The 25,772-nt window shown below is 41.5% G+C and overlaps 2 protein-coding genes across 15 annotated transcripts in view; both read left to right on the forward strand.

Moving 5' to 3' along the window:
* The window catches only part of LOC143480391 (cytidine monophosphate-N-acetylneuraminic acid hydroxylase-like), an 85,305-nt gene extending 68,048 nt beyond the window's left edge, over nt 1-17,257 (forward strand). For 12 of the 14 annotated variants that reach the window (XM_076978059.1, XM_076978064.1, XM_076978060.1 and 9 more), the window contains 13 exons: nt 1,435-1,526; nt 2,260-2,369; nt 3,466-3,656; nt 4,244-4,324; nt 4,613-4,679; nt 5,502-5,583; nt 5,847-5,984; nt 10,888-11,023; nt 12,460-12,603; nt 12,930-13,104; nt 14,333-14,449; nt 14,881-14,996; nt 16,351-17,257. In XM_076978059.1, the coding sequence (XP_076834174.1) occupies nt 1,435-1,526; nt 2,260-2,369; nt 3,466-3,656; nt 4,244-4,324; nt 4,613-4,679; nt 5,502-5,583; nt 5,847-5,984; nt 10,888-11,023; nt 12,460-12,603; nt 12,930-13,104; nt 14,333-14,449; nt 14,881-14,996; nt 16,351-16,429 (1,528 nt within the window). In that variant the 3' untranslated portion in view covers nt 16,430-17,257. The remainder of the gene's footprint in view (nt 1-1,434; nt 1,527-2,259; nt 2,370-3,465; nt 3,657-4,243; nt 4,325-4,612; nt 4,680-5,501; nt 5,584-5,846; nt 5,985-10,887; nt 11,024-12,459; nt 12,604-12,929; nt 13,105-14,332; nt 14,450-14,880; nt 14,997-16,350) is intronic. The other 2 variants (XM_076978070.1, XM_076978069.1) reach the window with 1 other exon arrangement.
* A 4,983-nt stretch (nt 17,258-22,240) lies between these two features.
* The window catches only part of LOC143480931 (cytidine monophosphate-N-acetylneuraminic acid hydroxylase-like), a 37,188-nt gene continuing 33,656 nt past the window's right edge, over nt 22,241-25,772 (forward strand). Inside the window, exon 1 of the mRNA XM_076978799.1 lies at nt 22,241-22,373. Coding sequence (XP_076834914.1) covers nt 22,329-22,373 — 45 coding nt within the window. The 5' untranslated portion in view covers nt 22,241-22,328. The remainder of the gene's footprint in view (nt 22,374-25,772) is intronic.

Here is a 25,772-nt window from a genome sequence, read left to right on the forward strand (position 1 = left end):
TCTCCGAAACGATAGGCGTTTTGTCCGAAACATATGTGGTAGAAACACCCCTCAAAACAGGGGAATGAACATTTACCTGACCAATTTTAATGTTGCTATATGTTTCAAGTTTGAAAAGTGCTGGAATTTAGGTTAAAGTACTTTAAAATGCTTGAAATTGTAACTACTTCGTTTCACAACAAATATCTGTCTGACTGAATAGTTATCTTGTATTAGGTTAACAAATACGAGCCTCTTGTAATTCCAGGACGAAACATGAGAGAACGTGAAGACGTGAAGATTGGGCGTTTTTTAAATAAACAACCATTAAATAATGTGATAAAAAGCGAATTATTTCGAGTATATGTATAAATATTTAACTTAATTATGTTTAACATGCTGGGAAATATTGAAATGGACCTTGAAAGTGACGTACAAGTGCTTTAATTCCACCTTATAAAGGTGTATGAACCCTGAAAACGTGACTTTGTTCATTGCGCTGAAGCGCGGCGCGAAGTTACAAAATTCGAGAGGTGCACGACCTCTCGAACCGACAGCGCGCGAGGCACTCGCGCACACGCGGAGCCACAGCGATTACGTCATTTTCGCCGCGCGGACCCTCGCGCCGCTCGCGAAGCGTCAACCAGGCATTCTTGTTGTTGAGGGTTGGTGGCGAACGTAAGTTGTTGAGCGGGGGGTGGCAAACGTAACACTCGTGACGGAGTGTTTTTTCAATAGCCCTGAAATAAATGCTACGGTTTTGTTTTGGTCCGTATCCAGTTAATCAGGAATGAGATTGGGTCCGGACAGGACTGCGTTTGGGTCCGGATCCGGACCGCGGTCCGCCAGTTGAGTACCCCTGCGTTAAAGGAAGCATGGGGTGAAATCACATCAGATTACCTCGAAAAGTTGACAGCTAGAATGCCAAGAGTAAGGCTGTAATTGCTGCAAAAGGTGGCTTCTTTGATGAAGGTACAAAATTTGAAGTACACAGTCATTTCATACTCAATGTCTGCATGCCCCGTTTAGTTGCTTTATTTCATAATCTTAAGTGGGTTTCCATTGAAAACAAGAAAATTTCACTGTACACACAAAAGTGCACAAACCTTTATCCAAATGACAAAGGGGCATGTTCATGGGGGCATGTTAACTCCTGATATTAACATCCTTTTGAAGTGATACCATTACAGCTGAGATTGATTGTTTACATTTTCCATTTTGCAAGTGTGTGAAGCAAATGGCTTCATCTCTCTACCTGGCAATTTTACCATGAAACCTGCGATGTGTGGAGTCAGACATTATATCCTCTGGCAGTCCAGTCCAATAAATGGTGGGAAAGTGTTTGTTTTTTTTCTGAGGACTGTGGGAAATCCAAATAAGAGCAGAAAACCACAGGTTTCACCAGCCCTATCCTCACCCAGCATGTAATAGTTTTTGTTCTTGTGTTTTCACCAGGACAGTGCGTTGCACCAAACACAACTGGAAACTTAATGTTTCCACCATGCAGTATGTGAACCCACCAGACAGTTTCCTACAGGACGAACTGGGTATGAAGATCCTCTTTTATGTGAGAGTGTGCCAGCAACGTCTGTGGCTGCTGCTCCTCGCTGGATTATGTTGTTTGAGTCCTTCCGCTTTGTCTCTTATGAATGTTCCCGCTCTTCCTTGTGTCTTACATAGCTCTGAGCTGTGTGACTTCACCAAACTTCTTGCCGCTAAACTGCCCTTTCTTTGACGTTGTGGTTTTTTGCTTCACCTTTTCTGCTTTGGGTTTATCATGGATGTCCTACCTACCTGCCTACTTCAGGTTTATCATGGATGTTTTATCTACTTTATGCTGGACTATGGAATTTTGCTCTATAGCCTTTGCTGCCATTCCATTTATGAGAATGCTCTGGATGTTACACAAGGGTCAATCCTCGGTCCTCTCCTATTACGGACAGATCGTTAGCTGCCGTGGATTTTGTTTACACTATTAATGCTGTTGATCACATTTCTGTAAGAACCAAAACTACCCACTCCTTTACTGTTCCTTTACACTCTTTTCACCTCTAATTTTGTTCCCTCCTATAAAGCTCAATACTTCTCTCAATACTATAATTAATTTTCCAATTCGAATGAATATTTTTTACTCTTTGATGGCTTTTAAGTTAAATACTAGTACTAGTGTTACACCTTCCACTACTCTGGAATGGACTTTGGAGAAATATGAACATATGAGAACATGAAGAGACTGAAATTTTAACACTGATTAATGTTTTTGGGTGGGTGCGTATGCAGAGGTTGTATGGTCTGAAGATGGAGGTTTGGAGCTGGTGGAGCTGCACCCCCCTGAACCCTGGACTGTAGATCCCAGACCAGCAGAAGAACTACAACCAGGAGAGGTCACGGTATGAGACACTCATCACAAACACGCAGGACCTCATAAGAGCTCATAAGGAGAATGTCTGAAGTAGCACAGAGAAAATGAACTCACAGTGAGAGTGTTGTGTTTCACAATGGGATCTGGATACCCAAACTGCAATCAGGACGATGATAATCTAACTTAACCTCGGTGGGAATAGTGGGAACTTTAATGTGTGTTTTATGATATGCTTGTTTCTGATAGGAAGATGGGTGAGATGTCTGTGGATGATTCTTGTTTCTCATTGGGTTTAATAATCAAGTGCTAATCAATGGAACTGCCTCCGTGTTGTGGAAAGGCCACACCCTCATTTGATGGTGAAGTAATTGTGCTCCAAGTTATGTAGTCAGAAACTGACTGCTATGTTATCAAGCTAGTCAGGCATAATTATACTATTTCATAAAAACCTACTTTATAGCTTGGCACTCTACTCAGAAAATTAATTAATCACTCCTTTTATTTCTATGCCAGTGGCTCCATATTAGACTTACTAAGATTAGATGTGATCATGGCACGGTCCACTTGTCATGGTCTAAATAAGACCTCAGTGAGACTAACCTTCAGCCTAAGCTTCGTCTGATTAAAACACATCATCCTCGTCCATTTTAGTGGGTCTGACAGAGAAAGATGATTGGCTCATTCAACATGTAAAGCAGCAAGGTTTGTCTCATGTGAGTGTGTGTATTATAAGAAACGTAAAGGCAATATCAAATCACTTATATGTATTTTTGGTGTTAAACATCACTTGCTGAAATTATAATGTCATAATAATCAAATAAGCAAGATGAATAATGAAATAAATAGATTAACTTAAATTCATTTAAATTCTACTGGGTATTCACAGGAAAAAGACACAATGTGGTCACATATTAAAGGAGAATATAAGGTGTTCACATATTAAATGAAAATATAAGGTCTGATATTCACATAATCTGATATTAGAACCAAAATGTTTTCAGTTTATTTTCAGTTTGCTCCAGAAGCTAGACACAACTGAAAAACCTTCTGCCATGTTTTGGCTACAATTAAGAAAACGTGCCATGTGTGTGTGTGTGTGTGTGTGTGTGCGTGTGTGTGTCCAGCTCACCTACATAACCCATGCATGCATGGAACTAAAGGCTGGAGATAAGAGGATGATGTTTGACCCGTGGCTGACTGGCCCCGCCTTCTCTAGAGGGTGGTGGCTCCTTCACGAGCCCCCTGCCGATGCCATGGACCGGCTGTGCCGAGCAGACCTCGTTTACATCAGCCACATGCACTCGGACCACCTGAGGTGGGTCTTCCACACCGCTCCCCAAAACATGAAAGCTGAGAATATCAAGGACATTTTCAGTGTAGTAACAAAGCAAAGGGAGGACTGTGGTGGTCAAGTGAATGTAGAGTTGTACAAGAGTTGTAGCACAATTCTGAACTTGTAAAATCACTGAATTTAAAAATAATTCTGAAATACATTTAAAAGAAGCCTTTTTTGGTATTTCTTTTCAAGTAATTTCATGTAACTATTTTCAACATTTTAGCTTACCCAATGGCCAAAATTGAACAAGCAAATAATTTAACATACTAGTGGACTTATGATACAAAAAGGAGAAATCTATGTGCAATTACACTGGTACTGGAATAGTACAAGAACAGTACAAGAATGCAAACAAGACTTTTAAAAATGTAAATAATATCAGTACTGCTGAGCATGTTATTATTCATTCATAATTATCATACAACCTTACTAAATACATTCTTATACATTTCACCATAAAATATTTTGAAAGAAAACTGTTAGGAAGTCCACATGCTGGTGGATTCTGCTGTGAATCCCTGCTGGTTTTGCTTAAATGTTTTTACACAACCTCCATTATCTCACAGTTATCCAACCTTGAAGCTCCTTGCCCAGAAGCGAGCAGACATCCCCATATATGTGGGCGACACTTCACGGCCTGTGTTCTGGTAACGCTTGATTCTCACCACTCTGTTCTGATCACAGTAAAAAGATTTGTTTTTATGGAAATACAGACCCATTCTGTATTCCTGAATTCCTATTTTTGTGGGTTTTAAGAGCTGGAAGCCCAAATTATGTAAAAATAAACAAATAAATACTTGACATGATTTAAATTGTGGGCCCTGAACCTATAATCTATGAAAGTTTAAGTTTTGAATGGAATTATGGAAATTAATCAACTTTCCCATGATATTCTCATTTTGTGGAATTGGTCTGTATTTGTGTTGGTCCCACAGGTATCTGGACAGAAGTGGAGTGACCCTAACCAACATCTCTGTGGTGTCATTTGGAATCTGGCAGAAGGTGAGAATTCTCATCTGTTCTCATCTGTTACTATAGAGCAGTAGCGAACCGTGACCATTAAACCTGCCACCCCCCCCCCCCCCCCCAATATTGTTAGAAATGCAATAAACAATAATATCTGTACTAGATAACTTCTTAAGCAAAATATGGTTCCAACAAAATAAGGTTCACAGCTCCGTGTTCCTCGGAACCGGAATATATAAACAACGCGCACGAGGATGCCCTCGTGCGCGTTGTTTATATATTCCGGTTCCGAAATATAGGACTGAACCGAAACTAGCTAGCGGTGGTACGCTAACGCCAGCTAGCGTTGCCACAGTGGGCAGAAATTATCATACAGTTAAGAGGGAAGATATGATTGGTCAATTTTACTGTCATTTGAAACTGGTATTGCGCTGAATTATAACTGCCAGGCCCTCTGTAAATGAACAGCGGGCATCACAGTCCTGATAGGGGGAGACACAGGCTCACAGGCTTCCACTTAACCCCTCACCTTCCAACACAGGTTGAATAGACATGGTTGAATAATTTATTTGCTTATATTTCTGTAATTGTTTAGATGTCGATTGTCAAACTGTAAGTAAATTTAAAAATTGGATAAATTATATATATTTATGTTTTAAGAATATTTTAGGCCCTCTGAGAGGGCGTAGAGGGCCCTGACGGTTCCCCACTGCTATAGAGAGCCTCTCTTAATCACCTCCAGTGTCTAGCCGTCTGGAGAGGGCAGGTGCTCCCGTCCTGTCTGGGACATCAGGCTTCGCTTTTCACATTCAACAATTATTTCAAATGTGTGTTCTGTCCCTCGTATGTGTCCTTAAGGTTGATGAAAACTTGAGGTTCATGATTTTGATGGATGGAGTTCACCCAGAGATGGACACCTGCTTAATAGTGGATTATAAAGGTAGTGTTGGTACTTCACTCTAGCCTACAGTTTGGTTGATTTACACTTTACACAAATGCTCATTTCACATGCTAATATAATGTGATATATGCCCACATATGCATGTTTGGAGACTTGGTTAAGTGATTCACTACAGGAGTCCCAGCTGTGCATAAATAGATGTGGAAGAATTGTTAACCTAATTCAAAGCTATAGAGCTGGAATATTTGTTGTCATTCTATGTTTACACGTTAACAAGTGATAATGTTAGCAAATGCCCCCAGGACACTTGATCCTGAACACGGTGGACTGCACGCGTCCGAATAACAACCGTCTTCCCCACGGCGTGGACGTCATGATGAGTGACTTTGCTGGAGGAGCCTCTGGATTTCCCATGACTTTCCACCAAGGCAAATACACTGGTGAGTTCTGATCCAGCAGTCGTCAGACCTCCGCTCATATCAATCTCTCCTTTCAAAGTTCTTACTGGAAGTCACATCAGCAAAGTCAGCCTACTACAGAAAGGAATTCAAATCATCTGCATCCAACCCACGCAAGCTATTCAGTATTTTTCTTCTCTCCTTAACCCTCCCTCACCCCCTCCTCCATCCTCTCTCACTCCTTAACCCTCCCTCACCCCCTCCTCCATCCTCTCTCACTCCTTAACCCTCCCTCACCCCCTCCTCCATCCTCTCTCATTCCTGATGATTTTGTCATCTTCTTTGAAGAGAAGATTGCAGCAGTCCGTCAGTCCTTCTCCCCAGCTCCCAACCTTCCTACTAGTACCCCTAACCCAACACTCAACTCCTTGGCTTCTTTCTCCCCTTCTCCTCAGACAAGATACATCAACTTCTGACTTCTAGCAATCCTACTACATGCCCACTGGATCCAATTCCTTCCGCTCTTTTCCAGAATATGTCAAGAGAACTCCTTCCGTTCATCTCAGCAATCATCAACAACTCCTTGTTGGGAGTACACGGGTCATGTACCTACTGTGTTCAAGATGGCAAGGGTGGTACCAATCCTGAAAAAAGCAACACTTGACACCTCTGACATGAACAACTACAGACCGGTATCACTTATTTCTTTTCTATCAAAAACTCTGGAGTGAGCAGTCTATGACCAATTATCTCGCTTCCTCACCCAGAACCAACTCCATGATCCTAATCAGTCTGGCTTCAAACTGGCACACTCAACAGAAACTGCCCTCAAAGCAGTGACCGAGACGCTCCATGCTGCCAAGGCTAACAAGCTATCATCAGTTTTAATTCTTCTAGATCTTTCTGCAGCCTTTGACATGGTCAACCACAACATCCTCCTCTCTGTTCTTTCTAGCCTCGGTGTGATTGGCTCTGCTTGGAAATGGTTCCAGTCATATCTTGAAGACCGTTCTTATCAGGTAACATGGAGAGGATCTACATCCAATCTATGTAAACTTTCCACTGGTGTCCCCCAAGGCTCGGTCCTAGGCCCTCTTCTCTTCTCTTTATATACTCGTTCCCTTGGTGACATTATTTTGTCTCATGGTTTCTCTTATCATTGCTATGCTGATGACACCCAGCTAATTCTTTCCTTCTCTCATTCTGACATCCAGGTTTGTAGGCGTATCTCGGCATGCTTGGCAGATATTGCTTCATGGATGACTGCTCACCACTTGAAGCTCAACCCTAGCAAAACTGAGCTTCTGTACATTCCAGGAACCCCAACCTCACACAAGAACCTCACAGTTTCCTTTGAGAACACCTTATTAACACCATCAGAAACTGCACGAAGCCTGGGTTTAACGTTGGACAACGAGTTGTCCTTCTCAACACATATTTAAAAATTGACCAGATCCTGCAGATTTCTTCTCTGCAACATATGGAAAATACGACCCTTCCTTACACAGGAAGCTACTGAAGTGCTTGTGCGTTCTTTAAGCTGGACTACTCCAATTCCCTACTTGTAAGTCTTCCTCTATGGGTAATCAGACCTCTACAACTAATTCAGAATGCTGCAGCACGACTGGTCTTCAATCTACCCAAGTTCTCACATGTGACTCCTCTGCTACGCTCTCTTCACTGGCTTCCAGTAGCGGCACGCATCAGATATAAAACATTGATGCTTGCTTACAAAGCCAAAAATGGAGTGCCCCCCCCCCCCTTCCATGATGTCCATGGTCAAAAGCCGGTCCGTACAGCGAACACTCAGAACCTCAAGCTTGGCTCGACTCGAAGCTCCATGCTTAAAGTCTCATAGAAGACAAAGCTCCAGACTATTCTCCGTCCTGGCTCCAAGATGGTGGAACGATCTTCTTAGCTGCTAGGACTGCAGAGTCTATTGCTATCTTCAAGCGTAGACTGAAGACCCACCTGTTTGTTGAGTTCTTACCAGAGCAAGAACTCTTGAGTTCTTACTTGGCTGATACCACTTGGCATTGTTCTTTAAATTGTATGTCTGTCAATGGTTATTTGTGTTTCTTGGCAAATGTCTAACTTGCAAAACACTAGGTAATGACATTGACTCCTGTAGTTTTGTAGTAGTCTGACTCAATGTTATCTTGAATTCTGGCCTATCCGTACTATTACCTAGGATGAATTCTGTGGTCAGATGCAAAGCACTTTGTAAGTTACTCTGGATAAGCCATAAATGTAAATGTAAATGTCATAGTTGTTCTGTAAACCCAGTTGTTAGTTAAGGCAGCGTTTCTCTCAAGTTTTTTCAGGCGGGGGGGATTACAATCTGTCGCGATGGTTAGTGTAGCGGCTGTGTGTGTGTGTGTGTGTGTGTGGTTGGGGAGCGGGCTGGCTAAAGTCTACCAAGAAACAGCGCAATCTATATTCTGATTGGTTCAACCTGTTATAATATACAACCGATGGATTGGCTGAATATGCTGCGGCGATTAGATTATTAAAAAAATAAATTAATAATAATAATTAGGGATGTCCCGATCCAGCTTTTTGAACTTCCGATCCGATACCGATATTTATTTGCACTTCCGATCCGATACCGATATCGGCCGATACCGACACCGGCCTCTCCGAGCATGTATTAAAGTTTAAAGTTATTTAGCCAACTTACTTTGTTGTCAAACTCATGTTGAAAAGTGTTTTACTCTTGATAACAAGTAGCCAGCTGAATTAGGTGTGTTTGAATAATACACAATGGTTGGTAAGGAGAAACTGACCTGTTTATTTAGCAATTAATAAACTCAAAATAGACTAAATATTAAGTAACAAACAGAAATAGCATCAGTAAACCAAGGATTAAAAAGCCACAAGTGCAAATAATATTGTAAATTATATTAAAAAAGCAAAACACACAAAAAAGTGGAAAATAGTCTATTAACATCCATTAGTGCTCTTGAACAAGTGTAAACCAAAGCTTAAAAAAAATCCGTGCAGATATCGTAAACTAATTAAAAGCAAAATGCCTTCTACTTCACACTTTGCTGCTCCATCCCCATCTATACCCTCCCTTCAATTCAAACGTTTCTGCCAGTGTTAATTGTGTAGGACCTTTCTTTTTGTCTTCGGTTTTCTTTAGAAACTCGTCATGTTGTTTATGGTGGTATTTCGCTAAATGCTTGATTAGATTGGTTGTATTAAAAGTTCTTACAGCTTTACCACCATGCTTGACTTTACTGTGGCATATGTTGCACTCTACCTCTTCATTTTCTCATCCTTTAAGGTAAAATAATCCCACACAACTGACATTTTTACCGATAGCTTCAAATTTACACGGCGGTCCTAATGGTTAGGAGATGCCGCGGAGCTAAATTGGGGCAGACGCTATGCTCGTGTGCTGAAAGTGTGCTGGAAAATGCAGACCGGATTTTACTCTCACCGGCAAAACCACAGCAAAAACTGGAATGGATTATCTAAATGGGTGCGCTGGAAAACCCGGATCGGACTTTCAAAAAAACTGGATCGGGAGTCTGGATCGGCATTTTCTCGTGCCTGCCGATCCGATACCGATACGCATTTTTTTCTAATATCGGCGGCCGATCCGATCCAAATATCGGATCGGGACATCCCTAATAATAATATTCAAGCGTGAGAAATTCCATGTGTGGCGTGAGAGCGTGTGAAATTGCTAAATATGCGTGCGTCTCACGCTCAAAGCGTGTATATGACCTGCATATGACCAAGGTCAGCACGTGATTACGCAGGTTTCCCACTGACTGTCACATTTATCTGCTCTCTGTCTAAATAATCACTTTTTTTGTGTTATGTTGGCCGGGAGATGGTTGCAGAGAGTATGTTTTCAGGTTTGCCAACGCTCACGCATTGAGCATGAGACACACGCATTTGACCGTTTTCACACGCTCTCACGGCACACTTCCGATATCTCACATCCGAAAAAAAAATCTTGTTTATTTATCTGATCCATATCTATGATTCAATGAGTTACTAGTTCGCTCTGGCGCCAACCACCCGCGATCGATAGATTGCGATATAATACTTAATTTGTGTCCATTTTACGTTCACACCCCCCCCCCCCCCGGTCAACAACTTACGTCTCCACCCCCCCCTCCCCCCCAAAGCCTGTGCTTTTAACGCATTGTAAACTGGGGTGCCTTAAAATTTTGCATGCATATAAAGGGTGCCACAACTGAAAAAAGGTTGAGAAACACTGAGTTAAGGACTCTTGATGCTATGTTATCTGACTTCCACATAAGCACGTTATCATCTTTTGTATGGTTTTCAGGGGGTTAATCCTCCCTCACCTGTGACTAACACGATAGATCTAGAGAATGTGTAATGTCACACAAGAAAGCAGACTTGAGAATATATTGCCTGGGGCTTATTAACAGAACCTCTTACTGGTGAAGGAAAAATATATGTTTATTTGTTTGTTTGTAATATGTTCTTTGCTGCCCTTTTGTCTTCAACTGGTTCTGAGCTCGGCAGGAATAGCAGGTTCATTTATTTTGTCTGCCCAAGTTCCACACTGATCATTAATTTTGCTATTAAAGCCCTTAATACGTCAGCATCACTTGCTGGTCTCATTCAGTGTTATAACCTGCCCCAGCCCCTTAGCTGAGATATAGCTGAGATATAGCTGAGATATAGCATCCCTCAATTTCATTGACTTGCAGCTCACTTGGAAAATATTCATATAGTGTTCATAGACTCTGGGATAGTGTTCCACAGAGTATGAGGACATGAATGTTGACCTGTGAGACTGATAAGAAAGCTTAAGTCCTGAAGGTTTCTGCAGGAGTGGTAAACCAGGAAATGTTTGCATAACCTAGTGGCAGACTACAGGGGCATAAAGACAAGAATAAAATTAAGGGAAAATAAGAACAAAAAAATAGCTAAATTCCACACACACTTCCTGCAGAGACCTGGAAGGTTGATTTCATCAGCAGAGAGAGGAAGAAGTTGCTGAACTACAAGGCCGACCTGGTGAAGTCGCTGCAGCCCAAAGTCTACTGTCCATTCGCAGGATACTTCACCGAGGCTCACCCATCAGACAGGTAACACAGTAGGACATGACCAGTGTTATCTTCACCGAGGCTCACCCATCAGACAGGTAACACAGTAGGACATGACCAGTGTTATCTTCACCGAGGCTCACCCATCAGACAGGTAACACAGTAGGACATGACCAGTGTTATCTTCACCGAGGCTCACCTGTTTTGCATTTACATGTTCCATCACTTTGAGCTCCAAATTCAAATTCAAATGCAAAATTTGAATTATCAAGTTTCATAGGATCATGGAAAGGGTGTATCAACATGATAATTAAAATGTTATCGTAATGGTCATGAAAGGGGAAGGTATCCGAGGTATCCGACTGTTCAGAATGACGTTTAGTAACATACACCAGCTAGAAAGGTAGCAGACACGTAACAAGCATGACTGTAGTGTAACGCTGGGTGCGGGCGGAAGGACGAGGCACGAAGTCCGACGCAAACACAGACGTTAATTTTATTTTTAGTGATATTGCGCAGACAGCGCACATAAAACAGCAAAACACACTAACGTGAGTGACTCAGACAGAGACGAGCACAAGACACGTGAATGCACATTAAATAGACAAACCACATAAGCCCCGAGTGATCACGAGACAAGCCACAGGTGAGACCGATGAACACACACACACACAACCACACCCACGGAACAACATAAATGGACATAACCAGATGTAGACAACATGAACACACGCCCCCGGGGGGAGGGGTCTGGGGCTATAGCGAGACATGTAGACTCAGAAAGACTAGCATGGGACAAGACTAATCCGTGAACATGCGATTCAAATGCAATTTTCACCCAACACCATGCTAATCAAATCAAATGTTAATGGAGAAATTAATAACATTACGATATTACGATACCAACATCGCTCAATCTGTGACAAAATGCATTTTGAAAATGCAATCCAAGCAGAAATGCTTTTTCATTTTCATGGCCTTACACTACAGTCAGCCAATCAGATTCCACAGCTTTCCACCTCAAGCAGCCAATCAAGATGGGACTTTTTTTAAATATGGCAGCAGAAGCGCTCATTAGATTAATTTACCTTTAGCAGACGAGTCCTTATGGTGAATTTACACTCGATTAGTGTGAAAGGTTAATCGAGCAAGTGGCAGAATTCGCTGCTTTATCTGGCGCTGATGTGACTGTTATTATTGCCCAATTGAGAGCTGTGGCAGAGCAACAAAGTTCCTCGAACTACGGCAGTAGGACGATCTTCCTCCGATTTTATTTAAGAGGTGCCACTCGCTCACATTGGTTTAAAGTACACAGATGTCATGGATAACATGATCATACACTCAAACAAATGCAATAAAAAGTGTAAGTTATATTAAATTTTAACTTATTACCTAATTATACATAGCTGATAGACTACATCAGGCAGAATCGGTACCCAGTATATTAAATATCCAACAGAGCGCTTTATATCCAACAGGTACATTAAACACATTAATATTAAGAACAACCCAGAAGATCTGAATATGAAGATCAAGAAAATGTGTCCCAATATCATTACATGGACACCTCTGTCTGGATCAGTGATGGACCTGGCACTTGCACTGACAAACCAAGATGACAGGTGCGTCAAAAGTGGAAAATCTTTACTATTTCATCTTTACTGTACATTTGTAATATTCATAATCACTGACCATGCAATTCGCAAAGATTAAACTATAAACAAAATTGCTATTTGAAGAATGCAAATATTTACATTGTAGTCAATTGTTCAATAACCTAACATTATTTATTTAGTGTGATTCTATACTGATGTTTTTGTGAATATGGATGGAAATTAACATATTTTATGAAAGAAGATACAATTATGCAAATTTTACACAATACTTATTTCAGATAAAAAAATATATTTTTTAGTATTTTACTCTAATCCTGGAAATACATTTGTAGAGACTGCATTACTCAGCCACCAAGTGGTACAAAGATCTTCAAAGACAACTGGGACTTCGACTTGTATCTGGATGAGTTAAATGCTGCCATCTCATCTGAAATCTTTGAACACAAAAGCTGGATCCAGTTTTATTATAACTGGGCAGGATTTCAAAACTACAACCTGGTCATTCGGGTAAATAATATTTCCAGTACTTTTAAAATCTTGTTTCAGTACACTTGTATCTACACAGGTGGCCTTGCTAACCCATACCGCTGAATGATAAATTAGTACTTGTATAAGGAGGTTTCCATCCACCAGGCCTTTGTGGATAAAAATATATATATATATCTGAATAAAAAAACCCCCAACCAGGTCCACTAAATCCTAGTCTCCCTAAAAATGTTGTCTCCTTTAATACATGTTAGTACGTGATAATGTCTTTTTATAACCTTTAAAATAACAGGACAAAGTAAAATGCATCCCGGGCTCTAACGGCCTCTACCCTGAGTAAACCTTAATGGACCATCCCATTTCATCTGCATGACATTAAGTGTTAAGCTGTTTTTGCTTGAGGGTTTGTGTGCAGGTGTGCACAGAGGAAGGTGCCTTCACAGGAATCTTAACAGTCAGAATGACTCAGTAACTGCCATGCACTCAAACCTACCCAGAATCCCTCTGTCCACCTGGCCCAATCTTCCTCCCCTCATTAATAATCCTATATAATAGTTCCTAATTTTCACACACCCATATATACCTGGACTCATTCAGTTGGTGTTTGCCAAAATCAGTAAACATACAGAGTGATTCTCTATAGTGATTGTCTGGATATTTGACCTGGTTTGTTGTTTGTTCTCTGGTCTTGGATTACTTCTGTACTTTGTTTGCCTTTCTGGAATGATCCTTCATGTTTTTGACCTGCTTTTGGACTGTTGTGTTGTGGATTGTGTTTATGCTGGCTTGTTCTCCCTCTGCCTTCTACACATATCCGTCCGAGTACGATTCTGATTAAAACCCCTCCTTTTATTCTGAAGTTTTTAACACGTCATAACCGTCACAATGATGGTTTATATAAGCACAATACATTCAGCACAAGCATTTTGTCAAACAAAACTCAAAAACGGGTTTTTGTCAACTTCAGATTCAGTCAATATTGTATTTTGTCCAGATATATCTAAACATTTTCCTCAAAGCGTCTTCTAAACGTACTGTGGATTATCTTTAATTCTGTGTCTCTATGGTCAGTTGCAGTGATCATTTGCTGACCAAACTAAGCCCATATCATTCTATACTGATGAGGTCACTGCAGGTTTTAAACATTAAATCACTCTTACTCTGGATCGCTGGGCCCAACTTCAAACAGCTTTGACTATGTAGATTTCCCTGTAATATTTAATTAGATTTAATTAGACCTTCTCTTCAGGTCATAGAGACGGATGATGACTTCCTGCCACTGGACGGTGGCTATGACTACCTGGTGGACTTCCTGGACAACACCTTCCCCTCCACAAGGCCACAGAGACTGCACTCCTATGTGGAGGTAACCATGGAAACATCACAGCGTTAATCTCACATGGCAGCACTCACATTTGGGCCATGCAAACTACAAATAATCAGGCCAACACTGGCTATGAATAATCAGGCCAACACTGGCTATGAATAATCAGGCCAACACTGGCTATGAATAATCAGGATAATACTGACACATGGTTAGAACATTTGTGATAAATATTTTCACTATGCTTATTCATATTGATAATGTTTCCAACTCTGTGAGTGAGTAATAAGTTGCGTGGTTAGAACATTTGTGATGAATATTTGTACTATCCTAATTCATACAATAATGTCTCTATCACTGTGTGTATATATGGTCTTGCATTTATGTGTGTGTGTGTGTGTCTGTGCATGTATGTATGTGTATTCTTGCATGCGTGTGTGTGTGCCCATGCGTGTGTGTGTGTGTGTATTTAGATTCAGAACAGAGTGGGAGTGATGAGGCATGTGGTTTTGAATGGTTTGCTATGGGACGACCTGTACATCGGCTTCAATAACAGGATCAGTCGTGAGCCGGACATCTACCATCACAAGTAAGACATCTAGACACAAACACATCACAAACACACAAACACGTATTCTTCCCCAACCCGGCCCATTGCCCCAACCAGCCACACAAACATGTATACTTCCCCAACCTGGCCCATTCCCCCAAAAAGCTACCCAAATGCAAACCAGCCTTAGTGCTTTACTGAAAAGCAGACACACGTTGTCACGTGAAACATGTTTGTGTCTATATCCAGGTTTTTAGTGTATGAGTCTCAGTGTCTCTGTCAGAGAGAAACAGGAAAGAGGAAAGGCTAACAGCACTTTGCAAATTTAAACATGGTATCCAGAATTGTGTTGTGTTAACATACTGTGGTCCAGTCTGAAGAGATCACACGTGGTCTCAGTGTAAAAACACTCCTCTATGGCAGTTGTGTAGATTATGGCAACACAAGCTGCCACCTTAACTCCAATTGATCTACATCTGATACACAAAAACGGCAGTAAAATCTAAATAAACAGGTGATGGTATTGAAACAAAATCATACCCACTGAAAATCTGCACACAGCAGTGGCTCTCAGGCCCTGCAAGGTCTTCTTTACCTCTCTTCTCTAGCAGCATATGGCAACGTCACCATATTCAGACCCATTGATTGGACAGTCTAGATCGGTACAATCTAGGTATTTTATCACCCCACAATGGCTGAAGGAGAAGCAGAAATAGATTTGGTGGCAGATTTTTTTCATTTTCAAGACAGACTTTTCAAGAAAAGCTAGGCATTGTTCAGAATGGTCGACTAACTCTGTAGGTAGCTAGCCTGTCACAACCAGGAAGAGGGTTTGTCCACCACTTTCAGGTTACCAAATAGTAGTTGGTAGTTTTCTATCATCAGTAGCTTCGATGATGGTAGAAGGACTTGTTGGTGGAACAGAACCGCACGGATTATCTTTACGACAGAGTAATTGAACTATTTTTGAGGAAGGAGAGGAGGATGGATTTAGTTTTTTGCGAGTAAATGTTGCTATTTTCCTAAATAAAATTGCAAGTTTGAGGTTATTATTGAGGTTTTCTGTGTGTTGCTTTATCTGCAGTAGAAGGAGACTACTCTGGTTTGTTTATTCAGTTTAGACACTTATTAAGGCTACAGGCGTTGTCTATCTGCAATGCAATGGCTCCTTATACTGTATTTCTGCATATTAAGATGGTTTGTATAACCATAAATTAGTTTCTGTGGGGTAGATTGATTCAGACGGAGCATTACTGAAGGCCTAGGTGTGAAATTCACGGCCCACCACTGGTACACACTAACTGTATTTGCACCTGCTTGACTTGCCAGCTCCAGAACATTAGGCTGTAATATTAAATAATAATCTGTAATATGATGTGCCTGTGATCGCCAGGTTCTGGAGACATTTCCAGTCTGAGCTGCCCCTGTCAGCCCCTGACTGGGACACCTTCCTGAAGACCTGCCTTCCATAGGAACCAGTGTCCTGCTGTGTACTGAGTAACACAGGCACACACCCACAGGACAAGAAATATGCAGAACACACTCCTTGTACAATAAATAAATAAACAGACCTGTCATCTTTCCTGTTAGACCCCCTCTTAGATTCCCTGTTAGATTCCCTGTGTTTTCTGTGTCCTTTCTCCGTTCAGGCCGGATGGCTTCTCTACTGTAATTCCATCTTTTGGCATAAATAGACTCTACTACCGTGACGTGCGGTGCGGCGAGAAAGACGAGGCACGAGTCCACTTTAGCAGACACTGACGTTACTTTTATTTTTTAATACAAATAAGCGCGGAAAGCGCATGTATAACAATCACACACATGTACGTATATGACTCTGACAAAGACGAGCACGGGACACTGTGCGAACGCACATTAAATAGACAAACCGTATAAGCCCCGAGTGTTCACGAGATGTGCCACAGGCGAGACCGATGAACACACTCAGACACAACCACACCCACGGAGATCCACAGACGACTAGACATACACGACTAGACATAGACAACGTAAACACACCCAAAAGGGAGGGGTCAGGGGCTGTAACGTGACAGACCCCCCCACCAAGGGCACTACCCGTCCCGGGGTGCCAACAGAACTGAATGCCCCGAACCCACACCGATGGGCGGATCCGGAGCCCTCAGTCCTGCGTCTGCCACCCCCTCCAGGTTCAAATTTCACTCCAAGTGATCTTCAAAAGTTGGCAACCCTGCAAATATATATATATTTTTATGTTGGCTGGGTCAACTCGGGAACAGTCTATTGGGCTCCAACATAAACACACGCCCAAAGGGGAGGGGTCAGGGGCTCCAACATAAACACACGCCCAAAGGGGAGGGGTCAGGGGCTCCAACATAAACACACGCCCAAAGGGGAGGGGTCAGGGGCTCCAACATAAACACACGCCCAAAGGGACGGGATCAGGGGCTGTAACGTGACACTAACCTTGTTGATCCCCTGGTCATGCTACCCTGGTGGAGTGCTAACTACTTTTAAAGAGCTTTACTGCATAAGTCCAACATAATGAGAAACTGTACAACACAACTGTTGTTTATGGCTAAAATAACTACATATAAAATTCTTGTATAAAAGAATTGGTCAAGAAACACTTCCGTTGTGTCGTTGTGTGTGTGGTGGCTGAATTTGCAGCATTTCTGAATCTGCAGCATGTTTACCAAATGTACCGCACGCATTGTCATTTTGATGAATTTGCTTTGACTATTTGCAGAACATTTTGTTTTGCTGTGTGATGGCTTTTCTCCGCCTCTGTATATAAACAGTATAAGTATAAACCTGTGGTTCGTGTTAATCACGTCTCTTTGAAAATTTGCAAAAAAAAATTAATAAACACACAAAACAATAATAACCTGCTATTTCCAAACTGCATGTAAGTCATCTTGTTACAGAGGAGGAACTGCAAGGGGGCAGCTGTCAGGACTCAGGTGGTCAATCCCCCACCTCACCACCAGAGGTCCTCATCTCTGGATCAACATGATCTGAATTACCTTCCTTATTGCTAAAACAACAGTTTGTTATTCAAACTTCTGCCACACTTCCCCTACTGTGCACACACTGAGTCATGACATGGGCAAACACCTGTCACACAGTTTTATAATGATAATTATGGACGTAGGTTTCCACGGGGCTGCTGTGGTCTGTAGCTGGTTCTCTTCACACCCAAACTTTTCATCTTCCTCCATATTCTCCTTTCCTCATTCCTGCTGGAGATGGAAAGAGAATGACCAAAATTCACAAACGCTTGAACCTGTAACGTTTGGAGCAATTTGGGTTGGACACACATGCAGGAAAACCAGATTTTAATAAGATACACTAATAGTAATACAAGGAAGACACGGATATCACATAAAACGATACAAAACAACACAACAAGGCAAATACACAGACACTACTACACAGCAATGCTAGGGCTAAGGATAAGGAAACACAAGGAGTTTTAGACATGACTTAAACAAATGACAGCGCTCAGCAAATGAACCAATGGACAGGGCAAACACGGACCAGCATAGCTAGGACTAGACACACAGACTAACAGAGCTGGGACTAGACACACAGACTAACAGAGCTAGGACTACACATGGGAGATACAGGAAAATGAACAGCTAAAGGACTAGACACAGACGTCAGGCAGAAACCAAATGCAAGGCTAAGGATATCCAGCCAGAGCATACAAAATACACTATATTGCCACAAGTATTCGCTCACCTTCCTTGACTCACATATGAGCTTAAGTGACATCCCATTCCTAATACATAAGGTTCAATGTGAGCTGTTTTGTCCTGGTGGCTGATTTGGGTTGAGATCAAACAGTCTCCCATTTTGGTTTGTGTAGGTTACTAAGCCTCCTTAATCAACGCTGAACTGAAGAACTGTGTTTAGCTAGTAAAAGTCTCAGCCCACACGTGGCACAAACAAACACTATGAAGATGCTGAAAAATGAGACAGCTAAAATTAGCACTGTGAGGGCCTATTAGAGTCTGAGTTTAACGAGACAGGGAATGTTTACTGTGATGAGTGTGGAGAAGGTGAGGAGAGAATAGAGCAGTGTTTTACTCTCCTTACGGGGCTGCCAGCAACATCTGTGCAACATCATTTCTCTGACTGGTCCAGATACACACTGCTGTGGACACACCCTGCTGTGGACACACCCTGCTCCGGATACACACTGCTGTGGACACACCCTGCTCCGGATACACACTGCTGTGGACACACACTGCTGCAGACACACACTGCTGTGGACACACACTGCTGCAGACACACACTGCCCCGGAAACACACTACTGCGGACACACACTGCTGTGGACACGCGCTTCTGCGGACACACAGTGTGCCGGACACACACTTCTGTGGACACACACTGCCCCGGACACACTGCATTCCAAAATAAGATCAATCCAGCATCCCAAAACCAAAGGAAAGAACAAAGAGCATGGGGCAGAGAGAGAAAAGAGAGAGAGAGAAAGAAATAATTGAGAAGAGAATAAGAGATGGAGATAGAGAAAAAGACTGACAGAGGGTGAGGGATGGACATAGTGAGAGATACAAAGAAACAGAAATAGGGAGAGAAAAAATTGGGAAAAATTAAAAAAAAACACAGAGGAGGAGAAGAGACAAACTGAAGGACCATTGAATACCACATGCAATTATACTGTGTGTGTGTGTTTGTGTGTTTGTGTGTGTATGTGTGTGTGTGTGTTTGTGTGTGTGTATGTGTGTGTGTGTTTGTGTGCGCGTATGTGTGTATGTGTGTGTGTGTGTGTGTGTGTGTGTGTGTGTGTGTGTGTGTGTGTGTGTGTGTGTGTGTGTGTGTCAGTGGGGAACCGTCAGGGCCCTCTACGCCCTCTCAGAGGGCCTAAAATATTCTTAAAGCATTATATATATAATTATCCAATTTTATTTTATCTACTTACAGTTTGACATTCGACATCTAAACAATTACAAAAATATAAGCAAATAAAATATTCACCCGTGTCTATTCAATCTGTGTTGGAAGGTGAGGGGTTGAGTGGAAGCCTGTGAGCCTGTGTCTCCCCCTATCAGGACTGTGATGCCCGCTGTTCGTTTACAGAGGGCCTGGCAGTTATAATTCAGCGCAATACCAGTTTCAAATGACAGCAAAATTGACCAATCATATCTTCTCTCTTAGTGGGCGGGCTTAACTGTATGATCATTTCCGCCCGCTGTGGCGACGCTAGCTGTCGTTAGCACCATCGCTAGCTAGTTTCGATTCATCCCTTTGACGTCCTTATGCGCGTTGTTTACATATTCCGCTTCCGAGAACCACGGAGCTGTGAACCTTATTTTGTTTGGAAACTTATTTTGCTTAAGATGTTATCTAGTACAGATATTATTGTTTATTGCGTTTTTAAAGCTGTACTGTCGTCTCAGTTTTTCTTTATTTAGTTTATTAAGAAAGGAAAAAAAAAATTTCGGGGGGGAGGGGGGGGGGGGTAGCGGGCCCAGGTTTAAAGGTCACGGTTCGCTACTGGTGTGTGTGTGTGGCGTTTGCACTGAACATTTACAGTTGTGATCAAATTTATTCAACCCCCAATGCTGCGAAGGGTTTTATGGAATTCAGTGCACATTTGTAATTGTGTTCATAATGAAATCTTACAAGGACTTGTTAAAGAACTAAATGCAACTAAGATAGCATCAATTTTTTTTGTCATAAAGTATTAAATGGCCTTTTTGTGATTTCTTCATTGACACAATTATTCAACCCCTTTACGACTACCACTCCTAAGAACAGAGGTTCATTCCAGTGTTTTCCATCAGGTATTGAAAACATCTGTGGATGTCAACGAGCAGCAATCAAGCATGATAAGCACCAATTAGGCAGATTTAAAAGGACTGTGATACTCAGCTCCTTCTAGACATCTACTGGTGTGTTTCCAAGCATGGTGAAGGCAAGAGAATGGTCCCAGAAAACAAGAGAAGAGGTTATTGCTCTTCACAAGAATGGCAATGGATATAAAAAGATTGCGAAGTTGTTAAATATTCCAAGAGACACTATCGGAAGTATCATTCGCAAGTTCAAGTTAAAGGGCACAGTGGAAACGTTACCTGGTCGTGGCAGAAAGAAGATCCTGACCGCGACTGCTGTGCGCTACCTGAAGCGTAATGTGGAGAAAAATCCGTGACTGCTAAGGAACTGAAAAAAGACCTGTCAGATGTGGGCACTGAAGTTTCAGCTCAGACAATAAGGCGCGCACTGCATAACGAAGACCTCCATGCCAGAACGCCCAGACGCACCCCCTTGCTGACTCCAAAGAACAAGAAAAGTCGACTGCAGTATGCCAAAAGTCATGTGGACAAGCCACAAAGGTTTTGGAACAGTGTACTGTGGTCAGATGAAACTAAATTAGAACTGTTTGGGACAATGGACCAGCGCTATGTTTGGAGAAGGAAGAACCAGGCTTATGAACAAAAGAACACCTTGCCTACTGTGAAGCATGGCGGGGGGTCAATTATGCTTTGGGGCTGTTTTGCTTCTAATGGTACAGGAAAGCTTCAACGTGTGCAGGGTACCATGAATTCCCTTCAGTACCAGGAGATCTTGGAGGAAAATGTGATGGAGTCAGTCACAAACCTGCGGCTTGGGAGACGTTGGACCTTCCAACAGGACAATGATCCGAAGCACACATCCAAGTCCACTAGAGCATGGTTGAACATGAAAGGCTGGAACATTCTAGAGTGGCCATCGCAATCACCAGACTTAAATCCAATTGAGAACCTCTGGTGGGACCTAAAGAAGGCAGTTGCAGTGCGCAAGCCTAAGAATGTGACTGAACTGGAGGCTTTTGCCCATGAAGAATGGGCTAAGATACCCATAGGTCGCTGCAAGACACTTGTGTCAAGCTATGCTTCACGCTTGAAAGCTGTCATAACTGGAAAAGGATGTTGTACTAAGTACTAAAAAATAATGTCACTAGGGGGTTGAATAAAACTGATAATGATGTGAGCACAGTAAAGACATTTGTGGTTATTCCATCATAAATATTATGTTATGTTTGTCTAATTTATAAGTGCCTCTTTGATATAATTGTAAATAAGATGACTGAAATGATCAAAATCAATGTCAAACTGGCCAAAACACTTTATTTCAGTGGGGGTTGAATAAATTTGATCACAACTGTAGACTTCTACTTCCTGTTTTACTCTTCAATGAGAAAGTATGAGCTGCACAACCACATACACCACGCTCATTCTTCAAACCTTTTTTTGCTCTCTCTTTCTTTCTCTTTATCTATTTATCTGTTTTCCTTTCTCTCTCTCTCTATCTCTGTCTCTCTCTCTCTCTCTCTCTCTCTATCTATCTCTCGCCCCTCCTCCCTGTCTTCTGCTGGAACTCAGATGCATCTCGGTGAGTTCCAGTGTCAGTTGGACTGTCCTCCACAGGTGAGATGAGCTATGCATCTGTGTCTCTGTCTGTCTCTCCATCTCTCTGTCTCTCATTCTGCATATCCGTCTTTTGCTATCACTTACAGTTTTTCTCAAACATACATTTCTCACATCATGGTTTACATTGGCATCACAACAAGTGCATTTCTTAAAACAGTTAGTGCAAACAGCAAAACTAAATGAAATATCTGCAAAAGCATATACTTCACTCAAAATTCTTTGTTTTTGCCGGAGCACACCTTTTGTGTGTAGTGTAGAGGCCAGGAAAGAAACAGAAAATTTGCTCTCAATTCTTTAAACTTAATAGGGGGTTTATGGGGAGTATGAAAAATGTTAGACACAATTAGACTAAAATCGCAAAGTTGCCAATACTGCCGCTTTATCGCCATTCTCAAAATGATGTGTCTCACACAGCGCCTCATTTAGGGGGTTATCTCCCTTTCGCAGCAAACATAAGTAATGTATCTAAGGTAAAATAGCTCTAGTTTTGTCTCATCTGACAAAAAAGGACATGCTTCCAGTATGTTTAATGTTTCTCTAGCATACTTCAGTCTGGCTTGAAGGTATCCTTCCTGCATAAAGTGTTTTTGTAACCTCGTGGAGGTCTGCAACCTCGCAATTAATTCTTGTGCAGGGCTCAAACCTCCCACACTTCCACGAACCCGAGGTTTCACAAATTGTGATATGGCTTGTTTTTTTGTTAAGGGTACATCTAAGCCGATGTATTGTCTTTGTTGTCTTTGACCTCCTTAACAGGAAATACTAGATGTGTTAGATATTTCGCCTCGATTGTACCACAGTTTGAGCATCTTTAGTATTTTTTTTTTTTTGACACACTAATGCTGAAAAAAATCTTGGGAGGTCACATCCACACTGAGCGACACACCCACCACACAGAGTTCAGTCTAGCCTGTCTTGTGTTGTTCTCTGTGTTGTCATGACTCTGAGTTAGCGAGTTGGCGAAGCAACCTTGGACTCTTTATTGTTCCCTGTGTTTTGCCTTCTGTTTCGCTGATCATTGTCTCACTATGGCCTGTTTGTGTTTTCTTGTATTTTCTAAGCCTGGTCCTGTTCCATCGTTATGTAAGTGTCTGTCCTCTGGTTTAGGTTTTCCTTATTCAGTCTAGCCTGTCTTGTGTTGTTCTCTGTATTGTCATGACTCCGAGTTGGCTTTGCAACCTTGGACTGTGTCACTTACTATTTTATTGGATTATCATTAATAAATGTTGCTCCTCTCAGCACTTATATCTGCCTACTTGTTGCGCAATGCGGGTTACACAGGAAGGATGGTGAGATCATTGCACAAGCATCTGTTTGTTAATGTCATTTGATGTAACATACATTTTCTTTCAGTTTAAGGTGATGCACACCTCAAAGACTTTAATACCTAAAGTCAGGAAGGATGCTGGGGTCAAAACAAAAACATTTGGTACTATATATATATATATATATATATATATATATATATATATATATATATATATATATAACAAATCATGCTATATCTAATCAAGCTATTTCTAGGTGTTTGTAGAAATGGCTTCATTTGGCACACAGAATTTTCATTGTGTCAAAGTGTCATTTCGTCAGTGTTGTCTCATGAAAAGGTATACTCTCAGTGTGGTGCTCCCTGTTGTGTATGTTCTTGTCCTACAATAACCCCTCCAACATTTGCATCAAACTATCTGTCTGCACAGATAGTGCAGCATAGTGCAAGTAGTGCAATAGTAAAAAGTACAAGTAATAAATATAGCCGCAAGCGGCGATTGGCGGGTTCACACAAAAAAAGGCAAAAAAGCCCAAAGGGTCTTTTAGACCAACAAATTGGCCTCTTGGCCTCAATAGGCAAAAAGAAGCCCAATAGGTCCTTTAGACCCAAAAGTGAATAGAAGCTGTTTGAGTGGAAAAAATGCATAAGTAAATCAATGTGACAAAACATTCAATTCAACTGAGGCACTAAAGGCCCAAAAGGATCAAAATAATGTGTATTGGCAAAATGATTCAGATCACAGAACTAAATCACATGCTGAGATCAGCTTTGTGTGCGTTTGTGTGGTGTTTCATGTGAGCAATTGTTTTCAGTCAGTTTCGGTGTTTGGCCACTAGATGGAGCCCAAGTACTATCATACTGATATCTCATTAATCTCAGTAATGCAATGACATTTTGGTGAATTAAAAGGTTCATTTCTGGTCAGGCAGTGCACTTTTTGTTATGAGATGTAATTGCAATGTTATAGACCTCATTGATCTGAATCATACAAGCCCCATTACTTGTCTGTATTCTGCATAACAAGATTGCTGCGTGAGTTTTTATGATTTCTCAGGTTTTTGGGTACTGTAGCGCCTCCGACAGGCCAATTTGAACCACACTTGGCCTACCTCACAAGGACCTCAGTCTATAAAAGCCTTTCAAATTGGGAGTTGATCACTTACATGGTTTATGAGTTATAGCAATAAAGGTCATTTATGGCATGGCCAGAAGGATATAATGGAAAAATTGACCAATCAGACAAATAAAAATGCAACATTTTTTCCTTATTTAGTTAACTACAGTGTCTACAGATTATGCCTATGCCATTTTTGCCATCATTGGATCAAATTCCTAGGACTAGTTCTTAAAGAGCTATTTTCAAACAATTGATGAATGTGACAATAGTATGCATTTTTTAATAGGACTTGTAATTGCAAAGTTGTCAGGTCTACTGCAAGGTATAAAAAGAAACAAGTTGCATGTTCCTAAGTGAAAATTTGGAGGAGTTATGCATGATTTTCATAAATAGCGCCACCTAGTGGCCAAATGTTTCAACACTGCACAGTATGACACATAGTCCTGGGATATGCACAGTGATGAGGTTTCATGTTGATTGGCCAATGGTAAGTCTGTCAAATGGCCAATTAATTCAAATAAAAATTAATTGGCTCATGGCGGCCATGTTTTTTGAGTGATGAGGTCATCATTGTGTGCCTTGATACTACTTGGGCCCCTGATGATGCCTGTAAAGTTTGGGCTTGATGTGACTAATGGTTTCTGAGAAACAAATTTCCCCATGTTATAGCGCCCCCTATTGGACAATCGTGGCCAGCTTTGACCTGTGACCTCTGAGTCATGTGCCCTAACAACTGATAAATTTTCATAAAGATAGGTCAAAGCATTGCTGAGATATAGCTGCTGAAGTGAATTTGGCCACGCCTCAGAGCTATTGATTGACATGTCACAACGACACTGTATGCAAATGTAACAATTTTGTTCAAATTTATTGATAATGAGATTCTTCTGAATATTTTGACACCAAGATTGAACAAATCCGATGAAAAACCAGGGACTAGTATAAAAAAGTAGGTTTTGCATATTATGCAAATTAGCAAAAAATCTAAGTAGGCGGAGCTTAATGGTTC

The sequence above is a fragment of the Brachyhypopomus gauderio genome, chromosome 17 (assembly GCF_052324685.1).
Source record: "Brachyhypopomus gauderio isolate BG-103 chromosome 17, BGAUD_0.2, whole genome shotgun sequence".
Lineage (NCBI taxonomy): Eukaryota > Metazoa > Chordata > Actinopteri > Gymnotiformes > Hypopomidae > Brachyhypopomus > Brachyhypopomus gauderio.